At 46.3% G+C, this 20,800-nt stretch overlaps 1 protein-coding gene across 1 annotated transcript in view; it reads right to left on the reverse strand.

Annotated features, from left to right (window-relative positions):
* Positions 1 to 20,800, reverse strand: part of SHANK1 (SH3 and multiple ankyrin repeat domains 1) — a 2,604,687-nt gene that overhangs the window by 99,200 nt on the left and 2,484,687 nt on the right. Inside the window, exon 23 of the mRNA XM_069605116.1 lies at positions 19,224 to 19,344. Coding sequence (XP_069461217.1) covers positions 19,224 to 19,344 — 121 coding nt within the window. The remainder of the gene's footprint in view (positions 1 to 19,223; positions 19,345 to 20,800) is intronic.

The following is a 20,800-nucleotide window of genomic DNA, read 5'->3' on the forward strand; positions in this document are numbered from 1 at the left end:
ATTTCCAACATTAATCTCGCAGCTATCACTCTGGCATCTGCTGTGATGCAGCCTAGCGAGCAGGACGCTGCATGCCCGGCCGGGCTTTCTGTCAGTCAGCCGGCTGTGGCCATCTTCATTTGGTCTGGAAGCCGCAGCATGCCTTTCACGAGCCGCCCTGCTGACTTCAGTGAGAGGGATAGGAAGGTGCAGACCAGTCATTGATTGGTAAACTAAAAACAGCAGAGGGTGGTTCTATGTCTGGGCTAAGGCAACCCTCAGCTCTGCAACATGTATAAGATAGATCAGTGGGTTGAGTCAGTGCTCGCTACTACAATGTGTGTGATCTGCAAGTTGCGGGTTCAAATCCAGGACAAGTCAGTCTTTCATCCTTCTGAGGTCAATAAATGAGTACCAACTCAGGTTGGGTGGTATTGTATGTATATTTGTTCTTTATAAAGCGCATAGGCATAAGCGTTATATACTAACATATCATTATCATTACCTCTTATTAACCCACCACTTCTAACCAGCCACACCATCTTACGTTCTCCACCAATTGTCCATTAATTATTACATTTGTTCCCCCTTTCCCATTTTGGATTATTTTGTACTACACATTTCTGCCAAGAACTCTAAAGCTCCCTTGGACATTGATTTGTGGCTCGGAAAGTAAATCAGGAAGGATGTTATGTGGGGCTACTGGCATACTGGCAGAGGCAGCTTGGACATGTTTTACTATAGTATGATTACTGGCATTAAAGCCAACATGAGTATGTTCTTATATGGGAACACAACACATATATGTGCAGCCACCATGGACCCCACACAATTGCTAGTGAGGAATTTGGGCTAGTGGAGGCCTTGGCTCTTTATGTTGGCTCAGTCTCCATGTGGCCTGGAGCCAAAGGGAGGAAATTAATGAGGGTATCTCTCTCTCTCTGCGTTCCTTGCCACACTTAATTATGTGAGAACTGTCTAACAAAGAAAAATGCTTCCCAAAACTTCCAACACTGCTATGAATTTGACTGGATGCCATGGGTGAAAGGGACTATGAGTGTCGGACGGCCACAGATCTGGACGGAGACACGGAGATGCCCGTGTGGCCTACCTGGAGAGAATACGGAGGTTTAGCGCCTTGCTTCCAGAAAGCAATGCCAATTAACCAATTAACCAATCCACTAACAATTCAACCCTCTGCATACACCTCTGAAACCCTAACCAAACACAACCACAAGCCACAAGTCTACAACACAACAATCCGCACAAACTTCGCTACACTGCAACAACAAAACAAACCACACATAGACTCGCACAACAGCACACGACGACTTCCAACCGTAAGACACCCCAAGTCCAGCCAACGGACCCACCGGGCTGAGGCTGCCAACAGCACATCACTGCTCTCTTGCACTTTTCCAACTTATTCCCACTAACTCACCCCCCTCTCCCTTTTTTCAGAGACGCCAGAGCACCAGGGGACCACTCCGGTGGTGATAGTGCGCGGTAAAAAGAATCCTTTGACATTAACATATACGTGTGCTTTCTAAATGCCATATCATATCATATCATAAATGCTGCAATCTATTTGTTTTTTGTGTTGCATATCCCGCCTGGAGATGACTGCAGATTTGCTTGGTTCTAGCTCAGTTTCTAATGGTTGAATTTGTTGCCACACTTCCTTTCATTTCATGCAACAGCCACATTTGGCCTTGGATGTCTGCTTACATTCACTGTAATTTGGTAGTATGGGCCTATACACACTGATATTAATGCTACATATCGTGATCCATTCTTGTATGAAATGTATATCATATTGCAGTGATAACGTAATCATACTTTCTTAGTGTACTGAGGAACAATGCTATGTGATGCCACGTACTTTTTTGTCAAGGGGAGAAAGGTTGCGTGCCATCACTTCCTGTGATGTCACATATGGGCGTGGTCCAATTACATCACTTTCTGTGATGTCATCAGGGGTCACAGGTCGCGTGATGTCACTTCCGCTACCCCTGGCATTTTGGTGAAATGACGTCCCTGCCCTCAGACAGGGCAGTGCTAGAAAACACTTTCCTAACATTATAAAAGTGAATGTGCCCGTTCATTTTTAAAATGTTAGGAAACTAACATGTTACACATGTATTCTGCCACAGCTGCAAGCTGCAGCCTCGGTCCACAGGCAGGGCAGGGCAATTGGCAAATAAATGAGCAACATTTGTTGCTTTATTCACTTCCCCCAGCCCCGAGTGCCGCAGGCACTGCTGGCGCCAGCCAGGCACATAGGCACGTGCGGCGTGCCCTCCTCCAGGTTATCCGTGCGCACTGACAGTGAAGTGAGGATTGATTGGGGCTGGGTGGTGTTGTGGGCCCCGGCCAGCAGTAACTACAGCCTGCCGAGGCAAGCACACTTCTTTCCTCCTGCTCCCGTCCTCGCAGGTGAGGCCTATTGCTGCATAGGCATTTTATTTATTTTAAATGGTATTGCAGAGATGATTGGGCCAACCAAGAACGGCCTCTGGAGGCCACAAAGCTAGACACTTTTGTCAAGGCTCAAGTAGTCATGAAAAAGGAAGCAAGCACTGGTGGTGGACTCTCCTCAGGAGATCAAAGGGCCGGTTCACGGAAGACCTGGGCAGGGTGTCACCGTCAGCAGATCTTAGACAGTTGCAAGTTCCAGCGGGGTTGGATTGGTCTGTCCGTCGGCCATTCAGGCCTGGCCGGGCCGAAATCACTTCGAGGGCGAGGCCCTGGGGGCCGGTACCACGCTTGGGCCGGTTTGGGGGTTACTACGCCCCCTTAGTTCCCGCTCCCGAGCATATTGTTCGTCTTTCCCTCTTTCCTGGGTATGCACTGCTGACTGTATTTTAGGGCAAGAGTTTCATACATTTCACTGTTCGCTCAAACTTGTCTTATACTCTTCTTTGTCGTTGTGCTTCTTTTGTTTGGAATAGCAATCACGCTAGTCTAACGAAATAAACAAACACCTGCACGAACGCGCCTTGCGAATGATGGTGTGAAGGATGGATGCAGGCGCTGGACCAAAAGCTGAGCGAAGTCTGCACAGCAGATGGATTAGGAAAGCGACTCAGCAACTACAGTAGAAACCGTCTCCGTGGACGGTTGGCCCGTCTTCCGTATAATGCAAATACCCAGACTTGCAAAATGCATGCTTCACTTTCTTTCTTCCAATGGGGGCAACATGCTGTAGCATCAATTCATGCCCTTTAAAATACCCAGCACAGTGCAGCTTCTGATCTCCTTTAACAAAAACGCTGAAAAAGGGCCATGACTAGCTAACGACACATTAATCAAAGCCAGGTCTCTAAAGAATGGTTCAAGTGTTGGGGAATCACCTGCTCACACTTTCTGTCGTGTGACCAACCAGTGCGCAAAAGATGTTTCAGAGCGTGGGGCTCTTGATGCCATTTGATACACCAGCAGCTAAACACACCCCGGGCATGCAGCTCCTTCTGCATATTCCATTTCTCTCCCAAGCTCGGAACAATGCTCTTTACCATAATGGAGAATGTGAAAAAGTGCAGGGCTGCAAGGCTGGGGGTTGGGGGTGGAGGGCAAAGCGCACTACGCTTGGGGTACACTGGAGATGCTGCCCCTGATACCCGCAGTACTCCAAGTCCCTTGAAATGAAATTTGACTATACACTGCACAATGTGCATGGGCCGCTGTTATTCAAGCAGCACGCGACTAGTAATTTGCAATAAGTAAACTTAACAAGTCCCAAGAAAAGGTTGCCTTTCACCCTATAAGAATGTGATTGTTTTTGTTTTTATGTTGGGATGGTAGACATCATTTTTCTTTGCGATCTTACTGTTTCATGGTGCTGTCAGGAGCTAAAATGAGTGATCACGAAGGAAACATTTAAGAATTTTGAGAGTTCACGAGCATAAGCGTAACAAACCCCAACACTCGAACTGCCCTTTCTCTGCCGCGGTAATGCACTGCAGCGTGTTTCAATGTAAAGTCCACATTATAATGTCATAATTTTAGAACACCAGCTCTCCAACATTAACATTGGGAGCTATGTTGAATTGTACATGCATGTTAACTCTCTGCATATGTTTAAAGTAGACTTTACCACTCACATGGAGTAGTGATATTGTTTACGTGTGTCCCTCCTAAATATATTTAACTTCCGGGAAATATTTGATGCAATACATATTGCATAAATGCATGTATTTTAATGCTGAGATAGACGGGCTTGTACAGCTATCGGTGGGTATGTTGCTGATGCTTGTTCTTGGAGGTTTGAGTAACACTGTTCAAAACCAGTTCATCACCTTTTAAGAGTGGCTAAATGTTTGAGGTCATACGAATGACATAAGTGTAGATCTGAAAATGTCGATTATCTGACCTGAGTCACAGCAGCAAACTGGTCATTGTTACTAAAAATGAAGAGCAAAAGCAAACTAACATAACCAGGCCTGTTTGGGTTTGACCCTCTTATTGCCGTTTTCTGAGGTTCATGAAATTCAGCAGATGCCAGCATTGATAATTATGTTAACTCATAGGCCCCACTCCCGCTGCTCAGCCCATGATACATGCATGAGATCACAGGTCGGGGGTGGGGGGCGCCAACAATGCTTCCCGCCTGGGGTGCAATCTGGTATAAGACCGGCCCTGACAATGGTGACCAGTAAACAAACTATGTACGGTGCGTAGAAGAAAGAACCTACAACGAAGCCTTGCGTGCAGCAATTATGGTTACTATAGTGACCATTAAACAAACTTGACGCCATGCATTGGTTTGAATGCAAATAAAGAAAGTGACAAAGGGAGGGCACAGTGACGTTCTGTTTCACACAGACATTTTAATTACAACTATACCAGTGAATGAGGTTTCTATTCAAGAATTCCAAGAAGAATTATTTTTTTCCTATCAATACTTTGCAACTTTGTGACTATAATACAAGCAACCAGTACTGCAAATGGATAATCCAGTACAATAGAAACATCCTATACACTGTGGAGAGGTGGGCTAAGCACAGACCAAGAAAGAAAATAAAAATTAATACACAAAAGAAAAAGTGAAAGCATCAAATGGATACTTGTAAAAATCTTCTAGTCTCCATGCATGTATTTGCAGTGCTTTGAAGTTGGTATAGAGTAAGTAGTTGTGAGAAATTGTAGAGTCAATTTGAAGTCATGCAGGGTGTACCTCATCCGAATAACTTTCTGGAGGGAACCCAGCATACCTTGAAAATGATGGAAAACACATTTAGACCATTATGAACTTGCATTGTCTTTTGATGCATTGTCTGGGTGAACAAGTTCAAGAGCGGTTTGAAAATGTACCACAGCTGTCTGATGAAAAATCAGCTAATCTTTGAATGAAAAGTGCATAAAGATGCTTGATAACCATTATGGCAAGTCTGAGCATTATATTAGAAAGATATCATTTTGGAAAGAGGAAACAGCAAAATGGGTAATCGGGGGAAAAATATATTACAGCTCTTAGGGCTCTGGCAGCATCTTGTGAATTTGGAAGCACTTTGAATAAAAGACTGCATGATCAATTCAGTGATGGGAAAGTGAGAGAAGCTCTGTGGTCTAAAAGTAACCCTTGCATTGATTAAGTCATTAGGGTGGCAAAAGAAGTGGAACATACACACAAATGTGTGAAGGATTTAGAAAAAAGGAACTGAGTCTGACATAAAGAATACAGACGATGTGCAAGTAATGGAGGTTTCGGCAGTACATGAAAATAAAATTGACAAAAGAAAACAAGAAATCAAGAAAGAAGCAGTAAAAAAGAGATTGGGGAAGTTCAATGAGAAGAGAGATGAAGAAGAAAGAAAAATATGTTTCTGGTGTGACAGCTTGTATCATTTTGTCAGCAGAGATAAGTGTCCAGGCATCAAAGCCTTATGCAAGAAATGAAACAAACAAGGACATTTTACTTCTTGTTGTAGAACCGAGTTTGAGAGTGTTGAATGTGTAGATGTGTTATGTGAGGATTTCCAAGACTGCACATTTCTCATTGATGGTATGACTGATGAAATTGCTATTATCCAGGATGATGATGCTGATATTGAGAAGCATATGTCCACCATTAAAATTGAAGGGGTGACTATAGAAATGGTGATTGACTCTACAATTAAATATACTTTAATACTAAAGACTATCTCGAAAACCTGTACAGTATCTGACGAATTCTTCCCACTGTTGTACCTCTTTGCTGTTTTAAATGACAGACAGAGAGGTCTAGCAGTTGGAAGAGGAGACGCGCCCAAGTCTTCACCAGCTGTGGGAATAGAAAGAAAGAAAATCAGTACCTCTGGCACGTATTTAGACACCTCCCTGCCTCCCAGATACCAGAACCCACCTGGAAGGATTCTGAAGGAGCACTGGTCAGTCTAGGGCGATGTAACAGGTCCCCAAGGTTCCACAAGTGGAATCTACAAAACAGTATCCCAAGGATAAGGGGACAGAGTGACAGACCAAAAAAAGCAAGAGACAAGACAATCCACTTCCGACCAAAGTACCTCTATAAAGGATGGAGAAATCTTCTTTGCAGGATATGAAGTTGTCTGAAGCGTGGACAGTTCCAGGAGGAGCACAATCCCAGTACCTATTCCCGACGAAACGAGGATGCCTAGAAATAGCACCTGCAGGTAAGTGTCTCTAGTCCTGGTGCTAGCAGTGTCCACACAAAAAGAGTAATATCCCTTTGGAGTAGTGTGCAAACAAGACGTGTGGCTGAAGACAAATCCAGTAAACTATCTGTGTCCTGATAACGTGTGGGCCGATGACTGCTGCACAGCGTGTGGCAGTGGGAATCCGGTAAGCAGTCTGTGTCCTGTTAACGTGCGGGCCGATGACTGTTGCAGAGCGTGTGGCCGTGGGAATCCGGTAAGCAGTCTGTGTCCTGTTTAACGTGCGGGCCAGTAACTGTTTGTAAAATGTGAAGCAGTGGGAATCCGTTGCACTCGCCGGGTCCTGTCAACGGGAAGGCAGCAAGAGGAGAGGGGGCGGAGAAAGGCAACCGTAGAAGAAACCGAATCAGTTACAGCATAGCAGGAGGTCAGAGACAAGAGCAAGGATTCAAGACAGAGAACCAAGGAGTAGAGAGAATGTAGACTGGAAACAGGAGTCAAAACAATGATGACTCAGGACAAAGTAAAGCCAAAATGGGTCGGAACTTCAATCAGAAGCACCTGCCAATGTGAGGGGGCGTGTTTTATCAGTGGCGGGTGCGAATCTCTGTGCAACGTGACGCCCAGCTTCGGATTTCCTTCCGGGTTACTGCCAAGAGCGTGGACGCATGAACCATCGCCATGACAACCTGTACTGTGACAGGACCGGCGATCGGCGTAAAGGCAAGGAGCGTATGTAATTGCTGACTGATTTGATACATTGGCCCTTATTTCAGAAAGCATTCTTAACACTTTCAGAAAAAGATGAAAAAAGATATCACTTCTAATGAAGTGGATATTAAGCCAGTGGCGTATAAAAGTAAACAAATTGAAATAGAGGGATGGTTCTGCACTGTTATGCAATATAAACATAGATCGGCTAAAGGATAAGTGTATATCTCTAGAAGAGGGTGCTATTCACTTTTAGTTGTTTGCACCAGAAAAGACTAAATATAAAACTTGATCCTAATGCCGAAGAGACAGTATATGCGGTGGATGAGTGATAAATTGCCATGTCAACAGAGTGTACAGGTGTGTTGACAGAAAACAATTCAGTGAGAATCCTGTGGAGTTAATATCCAGAAGAGAAAGGAAGTGGGCTCCTGAAGAGAAAGGTATGTCAAGGCTGAGTTGTCCCATAACTCGTTCCAAACAAGTCTATGGAAGACCATTGTATTTGAGAGACTATGTTGAATAGACTTTACATTGTTATACATTCAATTGTTATAAAAATGCAGGTGTTTGGTTAGTTATAAGAAGGCTAAAGCTTCTCCTGCAATTTAAATTCTAATAGTATCCGTGCTGTGTGATTTAACTACTACAATAAATGTTTTGTAAATAATAATGTTTTGTACGTTATTTAGTTTATTACGTATAGTAAGTAAGTCTGTTTCTTTTTACATAGTTGCTCATGTTTGTTTTCCAGGCTGTAAAAAGGATTGCAAAGCAGTTAAAGGAAGAACAGAGAGCTGTGAGAGAAGCCAGTGGGGTGTTACATGTATTCTTGAATAAAAAAGGTTTTATTCACTTATCTGAGCCTTGGATCATTTCACTTACCATATCGTTTTGCTGGTTTCGACCAGGGTATTTTCCACAGCTCTCAAAAAGGATCTTTAAGGGCAGCATGAAAAGGTAGAGCAGGTTCCACCTGTGGGTCCCTGTCAAGAATATCAGTGAGATCATACCTAGTGATCTCCCATTCGGGAGGGCCCCAACCCAAGGCATCTGTGACCATTGTCATTGGCTTTCTGTATCTAGCATTAGGATGCCCATGGGGATCTGACTGGCCACATTTCACCTTTGGAAAGGTGTCCAGGCCACTGGCATCTTTTAAGTCCGTGGCCAAACCTCTTCTGACTGGAATTCTTCTGGAGCTCAAGTGCATGTCAAGGGATCAAAACCAAATGGGACCGGGTTGCCGTCATGGTAAAAACTGTTTTGAAATGACCACATAAAGCCTTTTGTAGACTGTAGGGTGAATTTCGATGCTGAGGAGGTTTTGACTGTCAAAGTCGAAGGGCCTTTAGAAATCAGTGCCAAGACAACATCATAAAACGCTTAGAGCCTCAAAACTGCCAATGCTGTTGCAGGCTCTCAGGGTTTTGTCGCGGTCGAAACCTCCCCAGGGCTCTTGGGCACACAGGAAGGCAGAACTTCGGAACCATTCTGGCTTTGTCGGGCGAGGTGGGTTCAATTTTCTTAGATTTTGTACCCTCTGAGGAGAAAGAGGGGTTCTGGCTTTTTTGAAGACTTTCAACATTTTCTGACAGAATTCCTCCGCTTCTCAACTAAAGCAGATTTGGAGAGAAAACAGACTTGCCTGTCAAGTGAGGAAGAGGATAACAAATGTCTGGACTGGAATTGATCCTCAAATGGGATCTTTTCCCATGTGTTTTTATCTTTTCTAGGATTTCTACAGTGATCTATCGACCGTCTTTGAGATTTTCCCCTCGGTGGGCCTCTGATTCTATGGGGTCTAGCTGGGCAACTTCACGCCGAACGCACAAGAGCAAATTTTTGCTGCTCTCTCCTGCAATGCCTTTGGTGTCATCATTTGACATGAACTGCAATCAGCAACAACATTTTTGGAATGGAGACACTACAGACAAAACTTGTGAGGGTTTGTCTGAGAAATGTTCATGTCACAATCTTGACACTTTTTAAAACCAAAGGTTTAGGTGTCGACATTTTAGGATTTTTTGAATGTTTTATCGAGTGTGTCGAAGATTGTCCACGAGAAGCGTGCTGAGCATGCAGGAAACAGGAACTGAGGTCACGTGTCATGGTGCAAACTATTTGTACTGACGTCAACATCTAAATGCGACAATGAAGAGAAGGAAGGAACGTTGATGCAAAAGCCACACTACGCTCCCTGATGTCGAATATTCCCAAGATCTGCTGGTGCAGGAATAATTTATCTAAGATGAGGAATCTGTGGGAGGAAACTACCCATTAAAAGTATAAATGACTTAATGGAAATATTGTTTCTATGGATTTTTCTCCTGCAGATTCCTCATGTGATAGATATTTTTTTTTATTTTTTTTATTTGATTAAACTGTTTTTTCGCAGTTTTTACAAAAATTATGCGAACTGTTGCTTTGTTGTTTTTATTTGACCATTTCATTGTTATTGTTGTCTTTGTTCTATTTTCCAAGTCGATTTCAGATTGGTTCTTCTCTCGTTACGTTTATATTCTGAAAAAACTGTCCGACCACAATTACTTTTTTGGCGTTGTCTCCTGATATCAGGATGTTCCACCAATAATCTTCTTCCATACTCCATCTGTTTTTAAAGAGATGGCCCATATGGATCGTTCTTTTGCCTCACAGTTTCAACTGTTTCTGGTTTGTTGCAGAATCGGCAAAGATTGTTAATGACGGTGCCTCTGATGAATAGGATTTCTTTGGTGTTTAAGAGGTTCAGCCTGGCCTTTAAGTATGTATTTCTAATTTGTTTACTGGGACCTTTTAACAAATAGCTCATGGGTTCATTTTGTTTTTGATGATTTGCCAGTAGATCCAGGGCTAATTTGTTTTTCGAGGTATCTTCCAGTGTTTTAATCCAGTCCATTTCCTTGAATTTTTTTGGATGTTTTGTTTGCGTTACACTCCAATTCTTCCCAAGAGCTTCCTATTTCAAAAAGTGTTTCCGAGTTACTTTGCTCCCATGCAGATAGAATCTTGTTGGAATCTTTGTTTAGCTCTCTGTTTAGTATCCTGAAGATCTTCTCAGAGGATAGCCTTATTTTTCTATGGAGCATCAGGGTGTTCAATTTAACTCTGCGCCTTAGTGATAGAACGTTGATTTCTCTGCAAATTGACGCCATTGGTGTTGATTGCGGGAGCGTCAAAAGTTTCCTCCAAAATAGGCCTTCTAATTTTATCCAAATTCTCTCCGGTATCATAGGCATTGCTTCCGCACCATATGTAATAGCAGGAACAGCTTTAGCTGTGTAAAAATTCAATGCTGGTTTCAGGGAAAATTTTCCAAATTATTTGTCCATGATGCGTGCTTGTGTGAGCATGATTTTACTTTTTGCAATCATGGTTTCCTGCAATCATGTGATAGATATCCCTTCCAGCATCGGCTGCTTGGAAACATTTCAACAAGGGGTGCAGTACGAGTCAATGTCGACCGTCGACTCATCTTGACTCGGCCACGTCACTCCTCGTCTCCGGACGTGACGTTGGCAGTACACATATTGTGTCACTACGCCCTGTACCTCAGTTCCCTACCCTTTTCCCCCCAAGCTCAGCAGCTGCAGAAGAAGAAAGGATTCAGCTTAATGAAAGCCAAAAAATACATTAAATTACTTTTTTTTGTGAGGAATAGCCACCGTACTGCGAGCAACAAGCAGACAGTGCACAATCAATAAGGCACAGAAATGTGCCTAACATTCAATCGTCACAACCTCAAGTTGTCGTCCCACTAACAGAGACCAACCAGAAATGGCTTCAGACCACTTTTATAGCAGTGCAGGATGGGACAGCATTGAGGAATCTTCAGGAGAAGAAGCCATAGAAAGAAAATTACCAGTAAGTAATTTCTCCATCAATGGATGGCATTCTCCTGCAGATTCCTCATTTGATAAACTCTCAAAGCAGTACAGAGTACAGAGGTGGGATAAAAGCCCTCAGACAGGAAAACTCTGCAACCCAGCCCTGCCAAAATCGAGCATCGGAGGCACGTGCTAAATCCAAGCAATTATGCCTAGTGAACATGTGGAACGACGACCACATCACGGCTCAACATTTCTCCCTCACTGACAGACCCCTTTGCAATGCTTCGATGTTGCCATGCCCCTGGTGGAATGTGCTCTGATGTCTGGTGGCAATTCTTTTTCTGCTTTTTGGTAGCACTTATCCAGGGAGAAACCATCTGCTTGGGCACCGCCAAAACGTTCCTAGATAGCAACCAGCCACAAAAAGCTGGTAATCATGCAAAAACTTTGCAGTGCTTGCCACGTAGAAGCTGAGCACCCTCTTCGGGTGTAGCCTGTGCAGCCTTCCTCATCCTTATAGCGGTGAGGTGGAGGATAGAACACAGGTAGGTTCACGTTCGGAGGGACCTGAAATTCCAAAACCACAGTTAGCAGAAATATAGGTTATACTTTAAAAGAAGCCTTCTCTTTTAAAAAACGTAGGGAAAGCGGCCTGCTAGATAGAGTCTGTAGCTCCCTCACGCCTTGCTGAGGTGATCGTCACCAGGAAAGCTGTCTAAAGGGTGAGCAATCAAACAGAGCAAGAATGCATGGGATGGAATGGAGCCGCCATCAAAAAGGTCAACCCCAAATCGAGGTCCCAAACTGGAACCAGAAATGGTCTAGGCAGAAACATATTTACATGGCCCTTCAGAAATTGAGTCATTACCGGAATCGTAAAAAGGATCCCTGATCCAGAGACCTCTTAAGCACAGTCAAAGCCGCCAAGTAGCCCTTGGCTGTATATAACTGAAGGCCTGAAGAGGCCATGAATAGAAGGAATTCCATCACTGTGGTGGTGGGACATGCAATAGGGTATATCCTGTGTTCCTTCCCCCATGCCTCAAACCTTCCCCACCTATACACATACAATAAATGAGTAAAAGGTCTGTGTGCAGCCAGTAACACCTCAAGTACCTCTTCTGAGAGGTCCCAGTCATCATCAAGTCATGTAGCGTGAGGGACTCTGGGTTCGGGTGGGGCACCCAACCTTCTGACTGGGACAGGAGGTCCAGCCGCCGAGGAAGCCGGAGAAAGGGTCAGATGGTCAATTCCAGGAGCTCTGAGTATTATGTTCTCCTCGTCAAGTTTGGGGCGATCGAGATCATGGTGGTTTGAAACCTCCTCAGCCTTCTGAGAACCCACAGGATGACAGGTAGAAACGCACAGTGGAGGTTGAAGACCCACTCCACAAGAAATGCATCTCCTAGTGCACTTGTTATCGGGAAATCCTTCAAGCAGGATTGTTTGCACTTCGTGTTGGCCCTGGTGGCAAACAGATCCACTGTAAGGGCACCCCAGAGAGCAAAGATCTCTTCCGGAACTTCCTGGCACATTTACCACTCATGTGAGACCATGTTCACCCTGCTCAGAGCATCTGCCAGCCCGTTCTTTGCTCCAGATGGGCTGCAGAATCAGAGATCTGGTTCTCCAGTACCAGAACCATAGTTTCAATGTCTCCCTGCATAAGGGCATGGACCCCACACACACTTGTTTGTTAATGTAGTGCATGGTCACTGTGTTGTACATCAGTATGAGAATGTGCTTCCCCTGGAGGTCATCAGGGCTAGCCAGATAGCCGCCAATGCCTGTCTGTTGAGGTGCTACCGGCGTACCACTGGAGACCAAAGGCTACTCACTTGCAGGATCCTGCAGTGAACGCCCATTCCTTCAAGGATGCGTCCGTGAACACTTGGACTTCGGACCACAGTGGCCAAATGGGCTCCTCCGCCATCATGCTCTCTCTGCTGGCCCACCAAGAGAGGTTGTCGGTCACCGGCCTTGACATTGCGAGAATGTCCTTCATGGAGTCAAACTACTAGGGCTATTTATCCCTCAACGGCCACTGCAGGGATTGCATCCACACTCTGGCCTCTGGGAAAAACCAAAACATCTGCCTGACACTGGCGACTCTCTCCTCGGGAGACGAAAGCCTTCCCCACACGTGTTTCCAGGACTGCCCTGATGAATTGGAGCTTCTGCGTTGGTGTGACGTAGGACTTCTGGAAGTTCAGGAAGAAGCCAAAACCTTGAAGCAGAGAACAGGTTTCCTCAAGCTGTGTCAATACCTGCTCCAGAGACCTTACTCAGATCAACCAGTAGTCCAACTACAGGAATACGTGGACACGGGATCTCCTGAGGTGCACCGCGACCACTGTTCTCAGCTTGGTGAAAACCCTAGGCGCGAAGGTTAAGCCAAAGAGGAGCACCTTGAACTGATAGCGATTGTGCCTGATGGCGAATCTCAGGAACTACCTGTGCTTCCGTTGGATCAGCACATGGAAATAAGCATGCTGGATATCCAGCGACACCACCCAGTCCTGGAGCTGTACAGCCTGGAGAATTTCTTTCAACGTTACCATCCTGAAACTTCCCTTCCTCAGGAACTTGTTTAAGTCGCTGAGGTCCAGGATGGGATGGAATTCTACTCCTTTCTTGAGTGCCAGAATGTATCAAGAGCACCAGCCCAATCCTCTCTGCTCAGTTGGTACCTCTTCCACTCCACCCTTTAACAATAGGTCCCTCAGTTCCTCCCGGAGCTCTTGTTCCGGTTGTGTGGAGTGTGACGGTCTGTCCGGAGGTCTTTTAAAAAAGGGCAGACAGTATTGTATTGTATTGTATATTTATGTAGCGCCTATACACATGAAAGTGTTTCAAAGCGCTCAAGGAGGGTGGGAGCAAGGGGAAAAACAACAGTCCCCCAGAGCCCTTGAAATTCTGAGTCGAAAATAGTCTGCACAAGCAATGTAAGTGCATAAAATAAATTTACAGTTGAGATGCAGCAAATAGGCCTGATAGCGATTCTGCAGTTTTACCAGCGCACTTGAGGGGAGAAGACAAGGGAGAACAGACAGATGATCATGAGGAACGTTGTATTTGGGTCGTCCAAGTGCATATAAGGTCACAGGGAGGGAGGAGGTTCAAGTTCACCCAGTCGGCAGAGACTGGGGTAAGTGCGGAGAGAGCCACTCTCTTGGCTTATTCGAAGTGCAGTGGAAGTGGGTGGGAGCAGGGCCCTGAGGCAAGTGCGAGAGAGGACTGGCGGGGGTGCCCGGGACCGGTGAGACTCTTAGGTGCACCAGGCAGCCAGTCAGCAAGCTGTAGGGTGGTGGAGGGCGAGATCGAGAGAGCAGAAGGCTAGGTTAGCAATGTAGTGGGAGAGCGAAGAAAGAGGAAAAGAGGAAGGTCTTGAGGAGTTTCCGGAACTTAAGAAGGTCAGGCTCAAGACGGAGGGCAGCAGGGAGGCTATTACAGAGGGAGGTACCTGCTGAGGATAAGGATCTCCCTCCAAATCTCTGGTTGGTGAACCGGCTCACTCGCAGAAGGACGGAGGTAGATGAGTGGAAGGCTCATGAGGGACAGTATTTAGGTAGGCAGCGTTGAAGGTAGGTAGGATCACTATCTGACGAGCTGCAAGGGTCAGGCGTCGGAGGTTCTTTCATCCCACCTTTCCCAGTGCTCAGAGATTCTCCCTGTAACCGGGGAAATGAATGGGGATACCTTCAAGCGGCTTAACTGGCGTTGCTGCTGTCAAAGTCTGCTGGGCCTTAGATGCCCTCTGCCCCATCTGGGATGCGAGCAATGCCTCTGCCCTTGTCTGGCATGCGGGAGTTGTATCTTCTAAATGGGATATACGGCGTGTAACCTCTGCTTCGAGAGGAGAAGCTGAAGGATTGCTTGTCTGGCTGTTGCACAGCCAGACCTAGCGACTTAACATTAGGTCACAACTACAAACTGTGGAGGAAATCCGACCTATGCAGCACTGTGGATAGCCCCATGGCACGGCCTACGCAATCTGCAGTGTCCGGGCCCGCATGCAGTGCTTGACAAGCCTCCTCCTTCCCATCATTAATCAAATCCAAAAAAGCATCCCTCACCTCTACAACCGTGAGGAGATTAATGACTTCTGATGTTATCCACCACAGCTCATGCTCGTATTTATCGAAGGTGCAGAAGGCATTAATTTCCTTCAGGGCCATGCTCCCTGATGCAAACATTTTCTTGGCCAGGGCATCTGTTTTCTTGGACTCCCTGTCCATGGGCAGGTTCAAGGAGGATGTGGTCGGTCTAGAGCTCACTGTGACAGATCAAAACAGCAAACCTTCTGGTGTAAGGTGACATGAAAGGAACGGTAAGTCTCCCCTGGCTTGTTTATACTTCTTCGTAAGCTTGGCTGGCTGGAGTGGAACATAGTTTCTACCACAATGTGTCAATGGGGTCCGTTAGTGGCTGCATTAAAGGGAAATTCCTTCTTTGTGTGTGGCCCTTTGTCCAGAATGCCAGTGAGTTTGTATGCCACAAGGGGCTTGGCCGGGTCCCCATGCCCAAGGCTCAGACCACCTTTTCTATTTTGTACTGGGCATTGAGGTATCATAAAGGGATGCCTGCGGTAAGTGGAGGTCAGGTGAGGTGTCAAGCCCACTTGCCTCATGCAGACCATCAGCCAGGGCCAGCAAATCGGCAAGGCTTGTGGAAAATTAGCTCCCCCAACTCCCCTGCTCATCGGCTATATGCCAAAGGGGGTCGTCATCGTAAATTGACCACATGGAGTCAGATGACTCTGACCGAGAGTCAGGGACAAAAGACCACTCGACCGCCGGCGCTGACAGGATTGGTCCAACAAGGACTCTTGGTGCTGATGCCTCGAGGGCCACTGGCACCAGCACTGGTTTTGCAGTTGTCAAGCTCTATGGCGTAGTACCTGATGCAATCAACCTTGGCATTGAAACCTCTGAGAGCAACAGGTGTCTGACCCACCGCAGGATTCTCAAAGAGCTGGGGAATTTACTCCTTAAATGCCTCACACTCATCCCTTGGGGCACCAGTAACCGCGAAGGACTTACCCGGCTCCTCCGAAGAGTCGGAGTAGTGTCTGCGCCAATGGCGTCTCATTTTCTTATGGGAGGACAAATGGCGCAACCCGCTTCGAGATTGGGAGCGCTTCTTTGCTTTCTTGAGATGTCTTTCCTCCTTCTCGAGCATGGGACCTTCGGTATCAGGGGTCGATAACCTGACGCTCGAACGTACGCAAGACTTTGACAGAGGCTGCCTGAGTGTTAGCTTCACCGACCATTCTCTGAGCAACTTCTGGTTCATTTTGTCATGTCACGCGGGAGACTGGGGTCTGCCGCTCCCATTTCCTCCTGGCGAGTCTACCCGCGCGTTCGCGTCTGGGGACTCGTCGGGAGGGGAGCGACGGGTTACGGGGCCGGCGGCCTTCGGCGCATGCGCGGAGGCCCTCTCTCTCGGTTCCGCGCATGCGCCGTGGGGGCTTGCCTCCCAAGCCTCGTTATGGGTTCGCCGGCGCCCGGAAACGGAACGGTTTGCGTTCCAGGCCTCTCGGGCGCCGGCGGCCCATAAAAGAGGCCGCGAGTCAAAGCGGGGCGCGTCTCAACGCGGTTCGCTTTGCTCACCTCGTTGTTCCTGCCCTGCCCTTACCTGTGGCCTGTCCTGGGCCTGCCTGCATCCAGTCCTTACCTGTGGCCTGACCTGGGCCTGCCTGCCTCCAGTCCTTACCTGTGGCCTGTCCTGGGCCTGCCTTACCTGTGGCCTGTCCTGGGCCTGCCTGCCTCCAGTCCTTACCTGTGGCCTGTCCTGGGCCTGCCTGCCTCCAGTCCTTACCTGTGGCCTGTCCTGGGCCTGCCTGCCTCCAGTCCTACCTGTGGCCTGTCCTGGGCCTGCCCGCCTCCAGTCCTTACCTGTGGCCTGCCCTGGGCCAGCCTGACTCCAGTCCTTACCCGGGTCCTGTCCTGGGCCTGCCTGCCTCCTATCCTCACCGGGGTCCGGCCCTGGGCCAGCCAGCCTCCAGCTACTACCTGGGTTCTGCCCTGGGTCAGCCTTCCCTCAGCCCATTCCGGAGTTCTGTCCTGAGTCATCATTGTGTAGATGGGACTTATCCTACACTAGCCTGCATTCCCCTGTTCCATCTTGGGCACGTTCCTACAGTTCTCTATTTGGCCAGACAGCTAGCTCCAACTGACCTCACTCTTTCCTGTCTTGCCTGACTCCGAATCTCATCCTGTGTACCATTGGAACCATCTGCACCAGCCAAGCTCCTTTTGCCTACTGCGAATACCTTTTCTGCTACACTGGTCTATCTACCAACTGTCGCTGCACTGAGGTTCTTGGAAGATTCATGGTCTTGACAACAAGCTCCACCTGGACTATGGTTCCATCCATCTGAGCCTACAATCCTCTTGTCACGCTTACCTGGGAGAGTGCCTTCGTGACATTGGGGGTTGGTCCATCCTACACCCAGTTCCTCTTTTGGGTGGTGGAGAGGCTGATTCCTCGTGCCGCTATTTCATCAGTTCCCGGACTCCAGACTGGCGACCTCTGCGAGACCAACCACCAAGACTACAGGTACGCGGTCCTCTCGGGCCAATCAGTTTGACACATTTGCTGACATGAATGGCACTGCCTGACCTTGTGTTACTTCCTAACACACCACATGCAGATATTGTGCAGGTCCATGATGGACATCTTCGAGCTGCAGTCCTGGCAGCGTTTGGATCCCGAAGGTTTAGGGTCCAACAAATCTGCGACACATGAACAAAATCTTTCTCACTCGAGAGAATTGTCCCGAAAACAGTGTGCTGAGCATGCAGAAAAAAGGAACTGGGCTAGGGGGAAGCAGTGATGCAATATATGTACTACCTCATGTCTGGAGTCGAGGAGTGGTGCAGCCGAGTCAAAAGGAATCGGCGGTTGACGTTGAGTCTTACTCGCCCACTGTAGAAAGGTTTCTGAGCAGCTGACGCTAGAAGGGATATGTATCAAATAAGGAATCTGCGGGAAAATGCAATCCATTGAAACATGGTTTTAAAAATAAGCCATGAACTACACTGCTGAATTTACTGCTGTAAGTAATATCACTAGAAGGACCTATATCACGCATATTGTTGTTTACAAATTGTATGACAAAATATGATAAAGAATTTTAAAATATATTTTTTTTCTACCATCATCAGATTGGCTTGGCTTTCGATGATGACAAGTCAATGACTTCACCGAACAGCAACATTTAAATGAAATCCTCTACCAAAACTGCCCACTTGTGAGTCCAGTAAAGAAAAAGGGTCTTCTTAAAGGTTTGCTGGTATCCTGCCTATTATTCCAGCGGGATACCGGCAAACTGCCCCTACCGTTTCCGCCGCCTGATATCCTGGAATTACCAGGATATTACAGGCAGTGGAAGTGCTGTAAATCCCCATTCCATGGAGTCCCATAGGACCCCACGGAGGGAATTGCCATAATTACCGGCACCGGTAATGCCAGTGCCGGTAATTCTGGAATTTATTTGCCGTAGGGGCTTGATTTACCTCCAGCTCTTGGCTGTCCAGCAATTTTTCCAGACCGGCAAACCTGTAATGAGCCCTGGAGTGTCTTCACTCAAAAGCCAGCAATTATATAATAATATGGTAGACAAAATGGTCTGCAGACTAGACCTATCTTACATAAACCAGATGATTTTACTGGGGAATTTAGGAGATTTAACAGTTGCCAAAAAAGCAAGATGTATGTGAAAAGCAGGCATTGGCATTTTTCACGTTCACACAGATCTCACCAACCCACACACATAGCTCTACCTAGGAGCCAGCATAGGGGCCATAACAAGGTTTCCCCTGGAGAGGATTGAAGGAAGCATTAATTCATCTGGGTTACAGAATAAAGCTTTGAAACAAGACGCCTCAGTGTCCTGGTTTGCATTGCCTCACTTCACACAAGGTACAAACTTAGGGAGATATATTTGGCAACGATCTATAGTTTTGGAATAATTAGTATGGTTGTAGTCCCTCCTCCTGCCCAGCACTCCTCATGAAGAGCTACACCTATCTTAACATTGACACTGTGACATATCTTACTCGGGCTAAGCCACCTGCTATCTTACCTATAGACTTCTGCCGCAGTATTATGGCCTGTGATGGTTGTGAGGAGAGATAGGCAGGCCTCTCATAGCCAGACTGTGGGCCCGAGGACAGTCCAGTAACACGGTGCTGCTCAAAACTGGCCTACAAATCAAACAAAGAACAGCGTCATTGAGATTAGTTAGCATAAAACCTTTTTCTTTTCTTTACGAAGGTGTATATTGTCTAAGAACACTCTGCCTCCTGTATCGATCGGAATGGTAAACTATGTTCCCTCGGGCACCTTACAGTATCAACAAAGCGTTATTGAATAATGTCCTCCTATGTTGCGTGTTCCTGGAATTGCTTCAACTTTTATTCTATTCTCGTATTGTTGTCCTGGGTGTCCTTTACCATCCTGTTCAAGTGCATTGATTCAACAGTATAAAACCTCTACGGAGGCAATAACAAACGTATCAGATACGAAAATACAGGTGACTTGTGAAACAATGCAAGTAGATTTGCCCTAATAAACAATCACTATCTGATCTACAATACAATCACTGTTTCCCCTTCAATACTACCAATATCAGCCTACTCTATAATAATAGACTTTCCTACAGTACAATATGTAAAAGAATACCAATTTAATTCAATAAAATATATTGACCCTATGACCATCTAAATGCACACAATAATGTCTCTGCATTTCAGTTACTGTTGGTCATGTGGTACATGACTCTGTCTATATGTACATGCTCAGAAACCTCCTACAATAAAGCTAAAATCATACAATAAGATCCAGTTGTTCTTTCAGAGACTAGAGCAAGTGCAAGCCTGATTAAAAAGAAACTCTCTCACAATCTCACTTGCTTGAGTAGCAATCACCCTTTCCACAGATGCAGTCTCCCTTGCAGTCATTCTTGTCCTTATTATGCCATTGAATCCAACGCAATGCAGTTAGTCCCTCTTACTCGAAGGCATTCTGTCTTCCAGCAGTTCCAATCTTCCTTACAGAACTTACACTCCCTTTTATGGCCTTATTTGCAGCCATTAAAATCTCATCTGCAGTAGTGGCAAACTACCTTACTAGAGTTTCAGGTATTCTAGCAGAAGCTACAGTATTCCATGCTGCAGTTACAGTCTCCTTGTAGCAGTTGCCATCTCCCATATATAGGTGCAGGCTCCCCTGCAGCAGTAGTCTCGTTTACGTCAGCGGAAGGCTCCTTCACAGATCATACTTACAGAATAGAATATCTTGTAGGGTCTGCAGTCTCTGTTGTCAGTGGCAGGCTCCATTGCAGCAGATGGAGTACCACATGCTAAAGGTAAAGACTGCCTTGAGCTAGGCCAGGGTATGCTTAGAGCAATTACAATCTACCTTCCCCTGTAAAAAGGTTTTCCAAGCTTTTTTTGTTTATACTAGGAATTTTGGGACATCACAGGTAATGGTAGTATTTCCCATTGCCATCAAAGCTAACAAATCTCAGGGAAAATGACAAATGAAACCCAGCTTTTATAAACTCTGTGAGATAAAGATACAGTGGGGTGTTGCTGGATCCACAGCTGACTGATGGCTAAATATAAGAAAATGCAGGCAAAGCTCTATCATTTTTTTGTT

The sequence above is a fragment of the Ambystoma mexicanum genome, chromosome 1p (genome assembly GCF_040938575.1).
Source record: "Ambystoma mexicanum isolate Mex_15411 chromosome 1p, UKY_AmexF1_1, whole genome shotgun sequence".
Taxonomy (NCBI): domain Eukaryota; kingdom Metazoa; phylum Chordata; class Amphibia; order Caudata; family Ambystomatidae; genus Ambystoma; species Ambystoma mexicanum.